The sequence below is a fragment of the Theropithecus gelada genome, chromosome 17 (genome assembly GCF_003255815.1).
Source record: "Theropithecus gelada isolate Dixy chromosome 17, Tgel_1.0, whole genome shotgun sequence".
NCBI lineage: Eukaryota > Metazoa > Chordata > Mammalia > Primates > Cercopithecidae > Theropithecus > Theropithecus gelada.
The window spans coordinates 81,009,037-81,026,301 of NC_037685.1; the positions used below are offsets into that span (position 1 = coordinate 81,009,037).

The following is a 17,265-nucleotide window of genomic DNA, read 5'->3' on the forward strand; positions in this document are numbered from 1 at the left end:
GAGGTTGCCACAACTGTATTCTGATCCTTATATAGCACAGAAAAATCAGATTATAAACACCCAGCAGCATTTGTATGTTTCAGCCCAGTGCAGCATTCTTGTTAGTTTTTTTTGTTAAGAGATGGGGTCTTACTCTATCAACCAGGCTGGAGTGCAATGGTGTGGTCCTAACTCACTGCAACTTCAAACTCTTGAGTTTAAGCTATTCTCCTGCCTCAACCTCCCAAGTAGCTGGGATTACAGGCCTGCATGCCACTACATCCTGCTTATCATTGGCTTTTATAATTTGCTATTCTATTACTATTGCCCTCTTGAAGTTTAACTCAAAAATTTTAGTCAAAGCTAAAACTCTAACTTGGAGTCCAATGAGCTTCTGGAGGACATCATATATTTGCAGATATTTTAAGATAAATTCAAGATCACATCCCAAGACTGATTCATGTCTCTCACACACATACAATTGCATAATCTATAATCCATGTATTATATACTGCACAATTCCAAGTACACAAAGGAAGGAACGTATGACATATATTTAAAGATATGCTGGTAATTTGAGTTGGTTAGCATGTTTGGTTTCTGTGGGTCATGATTCTAAGATGTAGTTGTTACATCAACTAATAGTTAAGCACTTACTATAAGATAAAGAATAGAAAGAATACGACAAACCCATCCATTTTCTTAACGGAGAACTGCAAGTATACGTTTTACTGTAGACTAATCTTCACAGAAGAAGAACAGCATGTTTTTAAAAATTTCAAAATCATTTGCTTCAAAATTCATAGAAAAATCAAGGGAATACCAAAATGAACCTCCACATCCTATCTCTGGACTCCCAATCCAGCTGTACTGAAATCTAAAACTATGCCATGCTTACTTTGTTTTTTATGAAAATTGATTACACATACAGATGATGTCCAATTTTATCATTGCTTTCAAGCTATCGATAAATGGTATAATATCATACATATTTTACATACATGTTACTCCGTATATAACCTTTATGCAACTTATTTTTGTTTGTTGAGGTAGGATATTCACCCATGATGACAAACACAGCTCTCATTTTAGTAGCTATACAGTTCATCACATGACGATGTCACAATTTGCCATTCTCTTCTTGCTTAACATTTACATTGCTTTCATTTTTTTTCCAATTACAAATAACCAAGACTTTTTTTTTACATGTCTGAGTTTATCTAGAGCATCTAGGAATAAAATTGTTGGGTGAAAGCCTATTGTATCTTCAATTTTACAAAGATACTGCTAAATGCTCCCACGAGCAGCATATGAAAAGTTCCTCATTTTATATTTCCTCCAACATTTGGAAGCATATTTAAGAAAAACAGCTACTATCTATATGAAAATTTAAAAATTCGTAAGTGATCAATTCCTTTGGTTTTCATCAAGTATTGGTTTAACATAGGTATACTAAATGTTCCAAACAAAGAGAATAGACTGAAATTTGGCCCAAGGCACTTACATGAAAACAAAGCTCTGATAACACAGATTTTCCTTATATGACTGAGGAAATACCAAGACCTAATCTATTTTTTAATCAGCCGAATTTAAGATTCAAGAACTTAATCTAGAAATGATAAGATTCCTAATTAAATATTAAGCTTAGATTCAAGATGACCAAAGAGGGAAAAAAACATGCAGGAAAAGCAGCTGGTTTGTTGGTATGAACAATCCCTCCCCCAAGTTCATTTTGGGTAGTGCTTCTCACAAATGTGGTTGGTGCTCCTAAGAAAAATCTCTTAGAGCTTGTAAAAAAATGCAAATTCCAGGTCTGGAAAAATGTTTTTATTTTATTTTTTAAATTCTAGGTTATTCTCATACAGGTGGTTCGCAGGCATAAGCAGTAAGTAATGATTAAAAATGAGGTGTTTTCAACACAGAGGATTATGTAACTCATGTTTTAGTTAGGGGAGGTAACAGTAATTAATATGTTATCTGCTAAATTACATAAACATATTTTTTTAAAAACCTCTAGCATTAGTCAACAACAATGAAAAAGTAACCTCAATTTATGGCTGAATATGCTTGACTTCACAATGCCAGAAAAGGTTGTGGGCTCATTTATTTTTTCAGATAACTAGACACATACTATGACAAAGCTCTTTTTAGTAATATTAGCAGGGAACTAATGTTCTGAATTTACTGTGAATGGCACAGGAAAATATTAAGAGTGAGTGAGAGTGATCAGGAGTGATTTTAATGAAGATGACCAGAAAGCAACTATGATTACCTTTTAAACAGAAAGCTATTGCAAATGTCAAACTTTAATCAGGACATTTGGCTTTATACAAACACACATACACACACACACACACACACACACACACACACACACACACACACACACACCCCCACCCACCCCCTTAGTAGTTTCCCACCAAGAATTCTACGAATAAATTCAGAACATTTATAGAAATCCAATATTCACACTTCTCTGTAACTCTCACCTATTGAAATTAGATGTAAAAGGAAGAAAAAAAATTGAATATTTAGGTTTTATAAAAATCTGTGCAAATTCAAATTATAAAAATAAAAACATTCTTCTACAGTATTTGAAATCACAAAGTCCTATTTCCAAAAGATTCAGAATAATCTGAGCTTTCTAGATAAAAAGTTCAGATAAAAGATATTTCAGTGAGAAATGGTAAATAGAAAAATAGTTTAGTAGTAAGAAAAAAGACATAAGTTTTCATCTGTTGCCTGCTTTTAGTTATTTACAACACTAAGTTAACATAGAATGTTGTTTTCTTTCTTCTATTATAGTGAAATCAACAAGAATTTGGCCTTGTTAGACTGGGCTTTTATAAAACAAAGATAAATATGGTCCAAAAGTGAAAGAAACACTCCTGTGTGGCCATGGCCAACTTTTCTTTTCTATCCTCAATATATTACCTAACTTGTGATATCAGCAACTAATTATAATTTTTTTCAGTCTACCTGCTTAAAAGTGAAAACATGAAACATACCATATATACATGAAACATAGTACCTATACCTCTAGAAACAAGACAGGTTTTCCATTCTAATGGATGGAATTAACTGAATAAAAATTAAATGAACTAAAGCCACAGAGTAAATAGTAAAAAAATAATAGAGTCTAAGAACTACAAGCATCTACTGTTCTCTTTATGCTGCAACCTTTCTGCTAAAGAATGTATTCTCTATACTGTGTATGTGGTACAGTGACAGTTGGGCTCTTCCCACCTAGGTTTGTAAAAACGGATGGGTGCAGGCTCCTTTGGCTACCATTATTGCATACTGATGTTATTCTGCACAACAGCTGACAAGCAGCATCGATCTCCCAGCCTCTGCTCCCAGCTGTAAGGGGTAAGAACAAGGGCTGTGGTGATATCTTGTTTATTCACTGCTGTTGCTGCTGCTGCTGCTGCTTCTTAAACAGCAAGCTGAGAAAAGACTATACAACTGACACACAGAGGAGAAATGGTTCAGAGATCAACCTACCTCTCAAGGTCTGCTTATATCACTGTATGATAAAATTATTTTTAAAATAATTTTTTCTTTAAAAAGTGGGGTGGGGAGAGAAAAAAGACAAAATTGGTGTTTTGATTAGAAAGGGAACCTATAATGTATGCAAGGAAAAGGAAATTAATGACGTATATAATAATCTTCCCCTTGTAAGTTTAGATTTAACCGCTCAATTATCAAAATTCTCTGAAGAGTTTTAACCAATGTTGGGGTAAATTCATAAAGAGAGTAACTTCCCTACCTATTCTCCTGGAAAATAAGAAAGTGTCAAACTCCAATCAAGAAATGACACTTTATTTTACTTACAAAATGCCTCTGGCTCCCAAGAACCCCCCATATCTAATTATCACCATATGTTTGACTTTAGACACTATTAGCAAAGAAGTAAGATTTTAGACCATAATGTTTTTGCATAAATCCCATTAGAAAAACTTCCATATGCAATTTACCTATTTTAAATGTGCAATACAAAGTTAAAAACTCAGTAAGTACATAGTATTAATTGATGAGTAACAGAAATATTCATTGTTCAATTACCTTTAAATGTAATGTGATGCTATTTATAGATTTACAGCTTTAACTCTAAAGGCAACTCATCTTCTAGAACCTTAAGCAATTTGTGATTCAGAAAAATATAAAAAGTCAGAAAAATTTGGAGATCTATAAACTATTAAAAAGAAAAACCCACATAGGCTAGAACTGGCTAGTAAGTTTAAATAATAATACTTAATCAAGAAGGCTAAGTTTGAGACATTTTAAAATAAAAGTATGAAACAGTAGCAATATTTTAAATTTAGATATTTTGTAAAAAATCAAAACCCAACCCCAATCTTCTATTTTTATCAAAATTGAAAAATTTTTCTGCTTAGCAGCTCAATGAGGAACAAAAAATGTTAATAATAATAAAAATAATTCTGAAGATCAGAGGATACCAAGATACTTTATTTGTTTGGTATGAAGGATATAAAATAAAAAAGACTAACAGCAAATCCTAAAGAAAGATTTTAAAAAATCTAGACACTTAGAAACAGTAATGGATTAATAAACTATTAACCAGTAGGATTAATCAGTCTCAGCAGCCACATGTGAAATATGCTTCACATATCTCCTCCAAGATTCTAACCATGAAAATTGGAAAGTAAAACTAAATCAAATAATATGCTAATGAAGTATCAAAAGTATGGTTTGTGGTGCTGTGAATAGAAATTTCACCTCAAAATGTGTTTAATATGAATTTTAAACCCTCACATTAATTATTACCCTTTGAAAAATGCTTATCAGAAAATATAATTCTGATACATTAGATCTCATTTGAAGAAAAACAACTGAAATAGGTTAAGGATGTTATTTGCTAGTTTAAGAAAAAACACATAAAATACACACATGTACAAAACTGCTTCAAATAAATACTTTTAAAACTTTTATTTAAAAAGTTAATTGTATCTATTATTTAACAAATTCTAAGCAATATATAAAACCTCTATTAAAATTGTCATAGCTGACAAACTGCCTAAAATGTAACATATCCTTATAAACTAGTATTATACATCTGACAAATAACAAATAATTTTCTTCATATGTAGATATGTTAAGTTTCCTCTATTCTAGTTTATTCAAATATTCTTTCTATCCTAAAAAAACTATTTCAGTAAGACAGGAACAACCATGGTATAACTGTATTTTAGGGACAGCTAAGAATTTTTCCCAAAAGTGAATGTTATTTAACCCTGATTATGCATTTAGCCAAAAACATAAATATTGAACAAAGGCGATACAAATCACTGAAAAAAAGATAAAAATTAACACAATAAATCTCTTCCCCTAAATTCCGACATAATTAACTACATATCAGGGCTTAAATTTAGATAATCAGGTTTGCAAATTTAAAACAGTCAAAATCTTTACAAAATGTCTTTCAAGGGGTAGTTAAAAGATAGCCAATCATACATAGCAGTTAAACCCTTTGTTAATTGGTCTCCTAAAATAACATACTCCTAATTAGGTTAAAGTTTCTCACCCTGTAAGAATTGACCAAATACAAGTAAACTGTTAATATTTGTATTGATTCTTCTAGATATGAAATTATTTACTAAGCTAAATTATTAGAAGTTTATAACCTAGTAAAATAACTATAGGAAGAACAATTATGTGATGCTATATATTTGTGTTCAAAATAAGTTTGGATATCTTCAAAGATCACAAATCATAAACTCTCTAAATTTGGAACAACTCTGTGGATTTATATCTTATCTACCATATAAACTCAAATGTTGTCTCTCTTTTCCTATTTAACTCATTAAGGTTGTTGTAAAGATACACACTGAAAGTGATAAACTGAACCTGGATTTTTTTCCCCAGACACTCATGTAACCATATTTTTCACTTTTCATCTTAATGTTCTCTAACCTGAAAAATACTTGTTAAGTCAGGGAGGGAAAAATTGCATTTATTTTCGTTCTATTCAAACTAAGCTGCTTTTTCATAAAAAATAAAATAAAATAAAATCAAACATATGAAGACATTCTACACCTTATAATTATCTCAATCACATTACAATATGACACCAATATAAAAGTATTTAAACTTCACCCTTATATTAAACTCTGATTTCTAAACATTTTTACATTTTGTTTAACTTCAACTGTTAATCGATTAATTCCTGGATTATCTACCTAATATCCAACAATATAGAAATATCAAATTTCAGTTTTTAGTATTTTGATATGTATTTCAACATTCACTCTTAAACACATCTCAGAATTCACCTTTAAAAATTTTACATTGTTGGAAGTTAAAAGCAGTTCTATGATCATGATGATATACTTCATTCTTAAGACTAAATAATAATTTTCTCATGAAAACAACTTTTGACATTTCCTCTAAGTACATAAATATTTTAGGTGAAAAAATCAAAATAAATATTGTACTATGTTAGTAAACCTTACTTTAGCAAGTAGTTTTTACATAAACACATACATATGTACATATAATACTTTACTATGAAAGAATTAACCAAGTAATACTTAGTAATACTGTTCAATAAGTTCATTTTCACTATACCAGATTACTATTTTAGAAAATAAAAGCTGTATTAATTAAATACTATCTGAAATTTTCAACTAAAACTATAAAAATCACTGGAGGTTTAGGGATTCTACAATTTTATTTTTAGAGTCTGCAACTTTTGATATTAACAACTTATTTTACTCAGCGTATCTTGAGTAAGACACTAGTAATTTCTGCTTAAGAAAGTGGTTTTTTCAGTTTCGACCATATTGCCACTTTTGGTTAGGGCAGTACTTGGAATACTTTACATTTTCTTAAAATATTCTCATCAATTTTACCTAATTTTGTGGGCTCTACCTACTACTCTACCACCTGTCAAACAGCTAAGCACCAAATTCCATTTGATTTAAACTCTCCATTTTATAAGATGAAAAGTTCATATTTTACTGAGTACACTGTAATAACCTTAAGAAAATAAAAATTACTATATATACATATTTTTGGAATAAATTCAGTTGGAGTTACACCTTAGGATGATGAAAAGAACATTAAATGTATAAAAAAAATCTGGAGTTTTAGTAAGCTAGACAACTCAGCTATGGCCACTTCACATGATGATTTCTGTTTATTAGTAATTATTGATTTTAGTTCACGTAAAAGTTTCAGCTTTACCAATTGCATAGTCCAATTAATAAATATTGCGAAGGCATAAAATTATATGGTTTTAAAATTCATTAGTATACCTTAATCTCATGTCATGTTCCAATGCATTATGTGAGTATTCAATCAAAGTGAGGCTGTTCTCCAGAATTGGTTCTCTGCTACAGGTCAAAACCTGCAATAAAAATGTCATGTATTATAGCATGAAGACACTCAACAGATTTCCATCTCCTGCAGTTCCACAGCTGATCCCTGAACACAGGGGTATGGTCTTCAAAATGACCCCAATCTTGCCAATGTTCAGGGAAGTTCTAACTTGAAAATGTTTTTAAAATAGAAATAACTTGATTAGAAACACCTGTGATATGCTTTATCATCCGAAGCCTCTTCAAACAAATCAGATTAATATGTTTCTGCTTTCATTTCTCTTTAGGGCATTCATGTTCAAAGTAGTATGGGTGAGTGTGTATGCGGGTAGCTGTTAGAGGACTGGTACAAGAGGAGTTCATAAGGAAAATATCAGAACCGTAGTTTGTACTTGTAAAACTCATAAATTCCACACAATTTAAAAAGTTACTGAAGGGACAGGGACAAAATTTAACTTTCTCTCCAAATTATCAAATGTTTTAAGGATGACAGAATTTACCATTCTCTTCTTTCTTTCTTTTTTTTTTTTTTTGAGACGAAGTTTTGCTCTTGTTGCCCAGGCTGGAGCGCAATGGCACGATATAGACTCACTGCAACCTCTGCCTTCCAAGTTTAAGGGATTCTCCTGCCTCAGCCTCCCAAGTAGCTGGGATTACAGGTGCCCACCACCATGCCTGGCTAAGAATTTACCATTATTTTCAACTTTACTCTATTGCCAAGCCTAAGTGAAAAACATCAGTATTTCCAAATATTTTAATACATTACAGTCCTAACAGACCAAAATGTGGAGCTTATTTTTTTTTTAAACAAGTTAACATATTTACAAATAATAAATGGACCACTACTAGACCAAATGGTTTTTTAATGTTTCTAAGTAGCAGTGAGATGTAGCTGAATATATGTTAAGTGGTTTTTTTTTTTCATTTGTTTCACCTTTCTGAATTATAATGATTCAGTGGCAATTGACTATATAAAAATATTAAATTACGAAAGGTGTATCATGTATTACATGTAAATCATAATGCTCTGAATAAATTTTCCACTTATATTTAAGAATAGCTTAGGAAAATGAAAGAATAAAAACTAGAAGAACGTTTATTGCTCTGTTTCCAAATATTTGATTGTTTAATGACAAAACCCACACAATTATCCATAACTTACAAACACCAATCCAAATACCATGACATTTTTAAAAATTACAATCATTTATACACAGTCTTCCTCAAAAGACACAGTTTTCTATATTTGAGCACTCTGAAAATTAAGGTATCTTAAGTTTAAAAATCATAGAAGGAAAATAGTAGAAAACAAAATGTACTACATGCCAAATGTTAAATTTTTAAATAGTAGGGAGACGAAAAATACTAAGCAATAAGAAGCAAAAGAGGTTTGGAGATAAATAAAATAATAAACCAATGTGTATGATAAAAAAGATGATATTAAAAACACTTCAAATAGTAAAACTCAAATCTAAAATCTATTACAAAATAGAGCTTCCTATTTATTCTTAGAAACCACTATGAGTTATTCCAGTACAAATTTTCTTTACTGAAATAAGGCAGGATTAAACAAAGGTATAGTAAACTTCTTATAATTTGATAAGAAATATTAATATTCAAATATATATTTAATATCAATTCCAATATTTAAAACTTGTCTTTCTAAAAGGAAGATCCTTTAGAGCATCTCTTATACAGACCAAAAAATAAAAACAAAAAACCGACCAAGTCAAAAAAATAAAAAAAATTCAGTTCCCCACCAGAAAGTAATATTTATATGAAGGATCTACAATCATTTGTACTTGCAAATAACGAGATAAATAAACATATAATAGTAATGTGATACTCTAAAAATCCATCTTGTTACTCTTAAGACAATCACGTTAAAGTTTTAATACTGTCACTTCTAAAAATTAAATGCTTAATCTCATTTTCAATGCTTATTTGAAATAAAATGGTATTTTACTACTGATTTCCTTTGGTGTTATGAGATTTGGGGCTACAAAATTTCAGCAAGTCATAGTTTGAGCTCTAATTATGTGCCAAAATTAGTTGCCTGGCATACAATGTTTCAAAGTTTGCTGAATTAAAAACAAAACAAAACCAAAAACCCCCACGAAACTATATGTATTACAATTTTTTCTAAAATGTTTTTTCTAGTTATAATCAGACCAAAAATCTGTGTCTTCTAAAAAGGGGTTAAAAAGAAATTAATATGTGACTTTTTAAGCTTTATTAGACAAAAGAAAAAAAAGACGAGCCAATTTTAGGTAATATTTTAAAATAAGAGAAATTTTTATAGAATAATTTTTTGAAACTATAAACTTATAATCTTTTGAAGAAAACTAATGTGTCATATATAAGAATTATCTAATACAGTCTCTAGGAATTTTTTTTCATTTTGTAAACCAAATCAACTGACCCAGATTTCTGGCTTTAAGTATTCTGTGACATTCTAAATAGTTACTACCTACCAATAAACAAACAAACAAAAATATATACAAGTCTCCACAAAACAAAAAAACAAACTACATAAAGCATGATGAAACTAGGAATTCAGATTATGAAAGCTACTTTAAAATTTTTATCCTTAGCTGTAGTTCATGCAAAACATTAAAACTGATATTAATCTGATTAGAAAAAATATGCAGTGTTACATACAAACACCCGAGGCTACATTTTGTAAATGTACAACTAAGGTTAACAGCATTTTTTTTAAAGTCTGTAATTGCACTTTTATTTGAATTTTTAAAAATAGTGTGGAGGTAAACAAATGAAAATCAATGCTACGAGGAAGACTGATACCTTACCCTCTCTAGTCCCCTTTCCCCCACAATATGTAAACATAGCTTTAAAAAGAGGTGACCTATTACAGCAACACCACACCCCGCAGTTGCTTTCCTATGGTAATAAATGACTTTACTAGTCCTTATAATACAAATTACAGCTGTCAATTTCTACAGAAAAATATGGATAAGTGCACATAAACATTAAAAAATACACATCTGTTGTACCTTATATCTATATGCCCACAAATCTAAAACCAACATCTTCCTCTTATATAGCATCACATAAAAGTGAAAATATTTTGAATGCTGTGGATTTTATTTAGGCGCTAGTGTATTCTCAAGTTTGAAGTGATGTATTTTAAATAAAGGAATCACTCACTTCTTTTAAAAATGGCTTATTAAACAAACAATCCTTTACCCATAACCCCCTAAACAAACAAAAAAATCCCATAAACCAAAGTGCTAAAAATGTATGGTTATACTTAACCAGCCTGGTGGAATTTAAAGCTTGCCCCCAACTCTCCCCAAAACTCACATAATTTGAATGAAAATACAAAACTCAAAACAAAAACCATCAGTAAAAAGCAAAACCCAGGAGTTCTGGTACTTTAGGTATAATTACGTTTAAAATAGAAATGAGATCTCCTACAATTTCATTAAATCAAATTTTATAGAGAAGATAATTAGCACTTTTTATGAAATTTTCATAAGATGACTCAAAATAAATAGCTCTGAACAAAGGTAATGAAAAGGGGTCTGTTATCACAATTCTTGTTATGAGGGCAGTACAAAATGGTATGAATGATAAACTCAGCCATTCCACTTACTAATATAAATTATATTTACAGCCCTACAGAGATTTATAAAAGCCATAAGATTTTTTATTTGAATATTTTTAAACAATGCGTATTTGACTTAATGCGAACATACACACTATAAGCTTCAAAATTTTAACTACTATTCATAAAAGAATATAAACTTCTATTAAATTAAAACAATTCTTTCTTAAAGCATCTACAGCTGTTTATCAGTGAGGTTACCGCTTTTCTTTGAAAACCACACCTGCCTTTTATCAAGATGCAATTAAATAGAATGACAAGCTCGGTAATAAATGGAAATATATTGACGGCTATCTCAAGCAACATCGAACAAAAATCAACTGAAAATCAACCACATATAAAACAGCACACTGACACTGTTGTATACAATATATTTCTTCATAATGAATTTATCAAAGGAACGAAATAATATATACGCACCTGTGCTTACCTGTTGTCTAAATTAACATGAATGTCTTGTAAATTAAAGTTTTAGTTCACTGCAGTTACTGAATTAGCAAAATGTCTATTTTCACTAGATGCGAAAAGTTTTTTTAAACAAGATGTTCAATTTTTATGGAAAATGTTAAAAAGATCATTCGTGAACATTAAGAAAATTAAAGTTTATTTGCATCAAAATAAAAGAAACAACTGTCCGGTAATCTGCATCCAACAAATATATGTAGTTTAAGGTGAAAAAGTCCTATCAAAGGAAAAAACCTAAATATTTCACTCAGTTTTTAACCAATAAAGAACAGTGACAAATATATAAATGTCTTGTAATTTCAACCAGCAGAAACATAATTTTGCGAAAACAGCCTCTTCAGTTTTACTTTTAATATACATTTGAGAACTACACGAAAATCCTTTCTGAGAGAAAAAAACTATTAAAAACCAACTTTTTTTCTAAACTCTCATCCTAACGTTTCGTAGCTATTTCCGTGGTTCTCTGGCTAAAAGTATAATTTTTCGTAAAGTCGAGAATTATAAACTAGCGTTCAACATTCAAACCCCCCAAGGCCCGCTTCCTTCCAGCCAATCAGGGGGTAACAAGTCCAGAGTTTAGGGAGCTCCGTTAGACACAATTTGAAAAACATCACACTGCACTCTTCTATTCTCCTCCGGGAAACATTCTAAGCGAGGGCGGGTCCCCTAGTCTTCATAGAATATAAAAAATAAATCAATCGTTATATCAATTCCAGGGGGAAAAACTGTAGGCAGGCAGTCCTAAAGAAGCGTGTCACTGCGGTACCCAGGAAGCGTTATTCCTCTTTGCGAACAACTGAACAGAATAGCTGCTGCAAAAAGCATCTCCGGAGTATTTGCAACCCAGAGCCGTGCGCCCGACACGCAATACACCGGCAAAGGGTTAATGTAGTGGTGCCTCCAGCGCGGCAAAGAACTCAAGATCTAATACATCCTTAACGCGGGATTTTTACAAAGGCCATAAAAGTATTACCTAAAGTTAATGCCGTCACTGGCTCACATTACTCAAGAGCTGTGGAGTAGGAATTGATAGAAACCACCAGCTAAGGGGGGAAAAAAATCACCGAAGGGAAAGACAAATAACAACTCTCGTCCCTCCTCCGCAGCGTCAAGAAAAGGTGGGGATCGCAAAATTACCGTTAAGTTGTCCGGGTAAAGACTTTTGGGGGAGGAAAACATCAATAGTTTCACAGATTGCTTTTTTCTTTGCGAAATGTTTCAAACACCGGAGAAGAAAAAAGTCTTCTAAGAAAAGTGCGACTCGGAGGAAATAGCCAGAAGGAAATCGCTAGCTCGAAGCCCCATCTTTCATCTCACCCGTGAACACCCCTCCCCCTTGAGAAAGGACAACGCTGCGAGAGCAAATGACAAAAATCCCCAGAAAGAAGCTAAAGTCCAGCATCTTTCCTAAGAGCCCGCTACAACCTCAAATGCCTGCCCCTGCCCCATCTTGGAAGCGCGAGCCGCGGCCAGTCCTACCTACCTAGAGACCTCACCGGGACCCGGCGCGCCGGGGGAGGGCAGCCAGGGCTTGGGAAACTCTCTTTCCTGGGGCACCTCACCATTTAGCGTCAAAAGACAATATAGATAGATGGGTGCCCGGCGGTGGCGGGGGGAACTGTTGCCACAAGCCACCGGAGGGACCCATGACTCCGGGTCCTGAATTTTCTGTCGACCTTAAGTTTCTTGTCACGAGATGACGGCCATCACCGGGTCGGGAAAAAGGCGAGAAAAGGCGGCCCGGTTCGGAAATGGGGGAGGGGCGCGCGTCCAGTCCTCCTGTCAAGGAGCGGCTGCCTGCAGAGACCCCGCCGTGCGCCGTCCCCGGCTCCGGTCCCGGGCGGGGGGTCTTGCTGACAGATCCGCTGGGCGGCGGCTGCTCCGCCGCAGCCGGTCCAGGTCCCGCTCAAACTGCAGCTCCCCTCCCCCCACAGCCCCGTCTCTCTGCGCTCCCGCCACATTCCGCTGGCCGCCGCCCACTCGCAGACGCCCAAGTTGCCCCTAACCCCACTTCCTCGGATTTTTCGCGATTGAGAGCAGACCGTGCGCCCACTCCCTGCACCCCCCACTGCCTCCGGGTCCCACCACTGCCACCTCCCAAGTCCCGCTCTGCTACTTCTTCAGGCTCTTACCGACTGCGCCAGCCTTGGCGAAGCTCCGCCGACTGCCCTTTGCTCCAAGTAATTTTTGGTGATTTTTAAAGTAATTTTTCCGGCGGAGTCACAGTGGCGCTATACTCTCGGACAGGTTATCCTGTCTCTCCTGCTAGATTGATGAGATCAGGCATCACTCGAAAATGGCGCCGAAAGCGCTGAGGCTCCTCATTCAAATTCGTTAGAGCCAACCCCGCCGCCCCGGGGCATGCCGGGAACGCGGGCTGCCTCCACAGCTGTCAATACCGCCTCTTAACCCCCACTTCTCTTGCTTTCCCGACATTTTCGCGCATGCGCAAACTCCAACTCTCGCTCTCCTCCCGCCGTGCACATGCGCAGAATCATCGTTGTGCGCGGCTCTCCCTTTGCTTCTACGGTCGCAATCCTCTTGCTTCTTTTATTGCGCGTGCGTGTAGCGCTTTTGCAAAGACTCGGAGGTGAAGTGAAGGTAGAGGCTGTGGGGTCGAGGGTCCACTTATAGCTATCAGCCCACAGGCATTTAGTCTACGTTGGAGGTAAACAAATACGGGTCCAGCTTAGGAGAAAAGAAAAACGTCTTACAGCCAGTGTCTAAACTCCAAACAACGGAATGTATCAATGAGACCTTGCATATGGATACACGTGCATTTAAAACGGCCCCGCCGGCGTGTAGAGCTCTTCCCGTTCGCCAGCGCTTTACCGGGGTTATCGCACTTAAGCCTCGGAACAACTTTACCAGGTAGGAACTATTACTGTTCTCGTTTTGAAGACCAGGAAACCTAGGCTCAGAGACATTAAGTAATTTGCCCAAGATAGCACAAGTGGCACAGAAGTGGATGAATCCACATCTGTCAGATTCAGCAGCCCTGGAGTTCTCTATCACGCTGTACGCTCCAACCTGAGCCCACACAGGAGGCGTGGTCTCCTTCCTCAATGGGGTGTGTGTGTGTGTGTGCGCGCGCGCGCGCGCCCCTGCCTGCCTAGAGTTAATGATTAAGTTTGCTGAAGCCCTTCTTTCCGGTCCTAAGCTGCCTATTGCGAACGCGCTTTCATTGAATCCAGTTTCTCCTACGTCTTAACGTGTTCTTAAACTTTTGAGATAGGAATGGGCAGTTTTCTGTGTCACTTAGGATTTTTTTTGTTTTTTTTTAATGGCGTGGTAAGTGAACTGAATCCAGCAAAGACAAGAGAACTGAATCCAGCAAAGACGAGTTTCTGTTGTGCAACGCATTGGTAAACTGACAGCTACCACGTATTGACTGTGTGCTGTGCACTGTGCTAAATAAATGATTTACGGATTAATCGTGTTTATTGCTCACAACAACCTTATGAAGTAGGTATTATCTTCGCTTTACAGATGAGGACACCTGAAGCTCAGATTAAGAAATCTGCCCCAAAGTCTTAGAACTGGTAAGTAGAAGCACCATATCTAGGCAAACCTGTCTACTTTAAAAAAAATGGGCACTCTGATAGGACAATTAACGATAATAAAGTTGTAAATATTTTAAAACCTTCATTGTGAATGTTAAATAAGACAGTAGATATGAAAGTGCCTGAAGTACTAATAAGGAAGTGGGAGAAGGGTAGCATGGTTTGCATTATTGAAGTGTATTGGAAAAGAAATGGATTTTAGCAATTTGAGATCAAGAAGTAACATGGCAGAGTAGTATAAATAAACTACTTAATCTCTGGTACTTTTGTGCACTACTTAAGTGGGCTTGACTCTGGAACCGAACTGCCTGGGTTTGAATCCCAGCTCCACTACTTACTAGCTGTGTGGCCTTGTTGGGTAAATTATCTGTTGGACTTTTTGTAAAATAAGTATTATTAATACCTCATTGGATTGTTGTAAGGATGTAAATGAGCTAATATTAAAGGAATTTCAACAGTGCTTGGCATATTAGTAAATGTTATTGTCAGTCAGTCATTGATCTTTTAAACTGGCTTCTTTAATGGTTGTTTAAAAAAATCATACTACAGTTAGTGCAATTAGGGGTCAGCATTTTTTTTTTTTTTTTTTCTGAGAGGGAGCCTCACTCTGTTGCCCAGGCTGGAGTACAGTGGCACGATCTTGGCTCACTGCAACCTCCACCTCCCGCGTTGAAGCAGTTCTCCTGCCTCAGCATCCCATGTAGCTGGGATTACAGGTGCGCGCCACCACGCCCGGCTAATTTTTGTATTTTTAGTAGAGACGGGGTTTCACCATATTGGCCAGACTGGCCTCTAACTCCTGACCTCTCTGTCCGCCTCTGCCTCTCAAAGTGCTGGGATTACAGGCGTGAGCCACCACACCGGTCGGGGTTAGCATTCTTTTTCAAGAGCTCCTTAAAATGATAAATCAGACTGACAAATGATTTTTCCCAAATATGAATAATGATCCCTGTTAGGCGAATAAGGATGTTAATTTATTTTACCATCTCATAATACATGGAAATGGAATAGATTTATTGCTTTTTCTGATTGTTAAAGTTAAAAAACCCAGGCCCATCTAAAATATATAAAGTAAAAGTCATCCAAATTTCTAGCATCCAGGGATAACTACATATTGTTTATATTTTAAAAATATAACGTACCTTTGGGGACAATCAGTTGGGGGGGGTCTGGATAAGTGGCATATTTGGGAGACATCTGTAAAACTGTAATAGAACTTACACATAAGTAAGTAACACAATCTGGTTTCCTCACTGTAGAATTTTTTATCTTAGTCCCCTTCTAGATATAATCTGTTAAGAGAATTCTAAAGTGATGATGATAAATGATAACATTTATTGAAGACCTAATATGTGGCAGACACTGGGATAAACAGGTACATGCATTTTCCTATTGAATCCTCATGTAACTCATGAAGTGGGTGCAATTATCTCTATTTTGCAGAGACTGAAGTTTCTGTGGAAGTCATTTTTAGAAGATTTAAGTCCAATTGTGTTTAAAGTCTTACGAAAAATTCTTTCATGAAAGCTTCTTGATTTGCTAAAATGGGAGAAAACAAAACCAACTAACATACAGTAGTTCCTGTGCCTGAACAGAGAGCCCAATTGTAAAAAATGGTCTTTTGAAAACTAAGAAATTTATGTTTGACCACAAGGGGGTGCAAATTCCTGAGTTACATTTCAAAGAAAAAACGGAAAAAGTGCTTTTACTTCAGACCATTAAATTCGTGGGTTAAAAACTAGTAAGAATTCCTGCCTGGAACTTTAATACCCTAAAAGTAATGTACTTTATAAGAAGAAAGAACTCAATTACTTAGGTGCTCAATTAGGGCAGAAGTGTCAGCTTGCTTTCTTCAATACAGTCAAGAGTTAATCATCCCTCCCCTACCCCTTTCCACTCACAGTTAGTGTCTCTGCATACCCCTCTTTACTTGTCATAGGAGTAGAACTGAAGTCATAATTTAAAATCTGGGGTTTTGCTCTTGGAAACTGAAATGCAGTCACCAGCAAATGGATGGTAAATATGGGTAGTGTGAAGAACAGAGGTCTTGTAATTTCTATGCTTTTTTCCCTCCTGCTGTTTATAATGAGTAAGCTACAACTGATGCAATGTTGGCTTCAACATATTAACTTATTTAGATAAAACTGTGAAAGCTATAGGTCTGTTCGTCTTTCAAGAAAGAACGCAGACTTTGAAGCAGTATATACTATTGAATGTATTAAAAAGTTTGCTTAGCAGGGTTTTCGGGTTCCTTTTATTTTCCTGTTGGTCTTGTTTCTCTGAGATGGAC

At 35.0% G+C, this 17,265-nt stretch overlaps 1 protein-coding gene and 1 long non-coding RNA gene across 6 annotated transcripts in view; one reads left to right on the forward strand and one right to left on the reverse strand.

Moving 5' to 3' along the window:
• Window positions 1–13,819, reverse strand: part of LOC112610657 — a 37,673-nt gene extending 23,854 nt beyond the window's left edge. Inside the window, exons 1-2 of the long non-coding RNA XR_003116463.1 lie at window positions 13,545–13,819; window positions 7,257–7,348 (exon numbers count right to left, since the gene is read on the reverse strand). This is a non-coding gene — a long non-coding RNA (uncharacterized LOC112610657). The remainder of the gene's footprint in view (window positions 1–7,256; window positions 7,349–13,544) is intronic.
• Window positions 13,820–13,892: 73 nt separating this feature from the next.
• LOC112610656 (leukemia-associated protein 1) overlaps window positions 13,893–17,265 on the forward strand; it is a 441,521-nt gene continuing 438,148 nt past the window's right edge. For 3 of the 5 annotated variants that reach the window (XR_003116460.1, XR_003116461.1, XR_003116459.1), the window contains exons 1-2: window positions 13,893–14,283; window positions 14,902–14,954. Coding sequence is in view for 1 of the 5 variants with exons in the window: in XM_025364054.1 (XP_025219839.1) it covers window positions 14,163–14,283 (121 nt within the window). In the remaining 4 variants the exon portion in view is untranslated. Of the gene's footprint in view, window positions 14,284–14,901; window positions 14,955–15,257; window positions 15,436–17,265 lie in introns of those variants that run through there. The other 2 variants (XR_003116462.1, XM_025364054.1) reach the window with 2 other exon arrangements.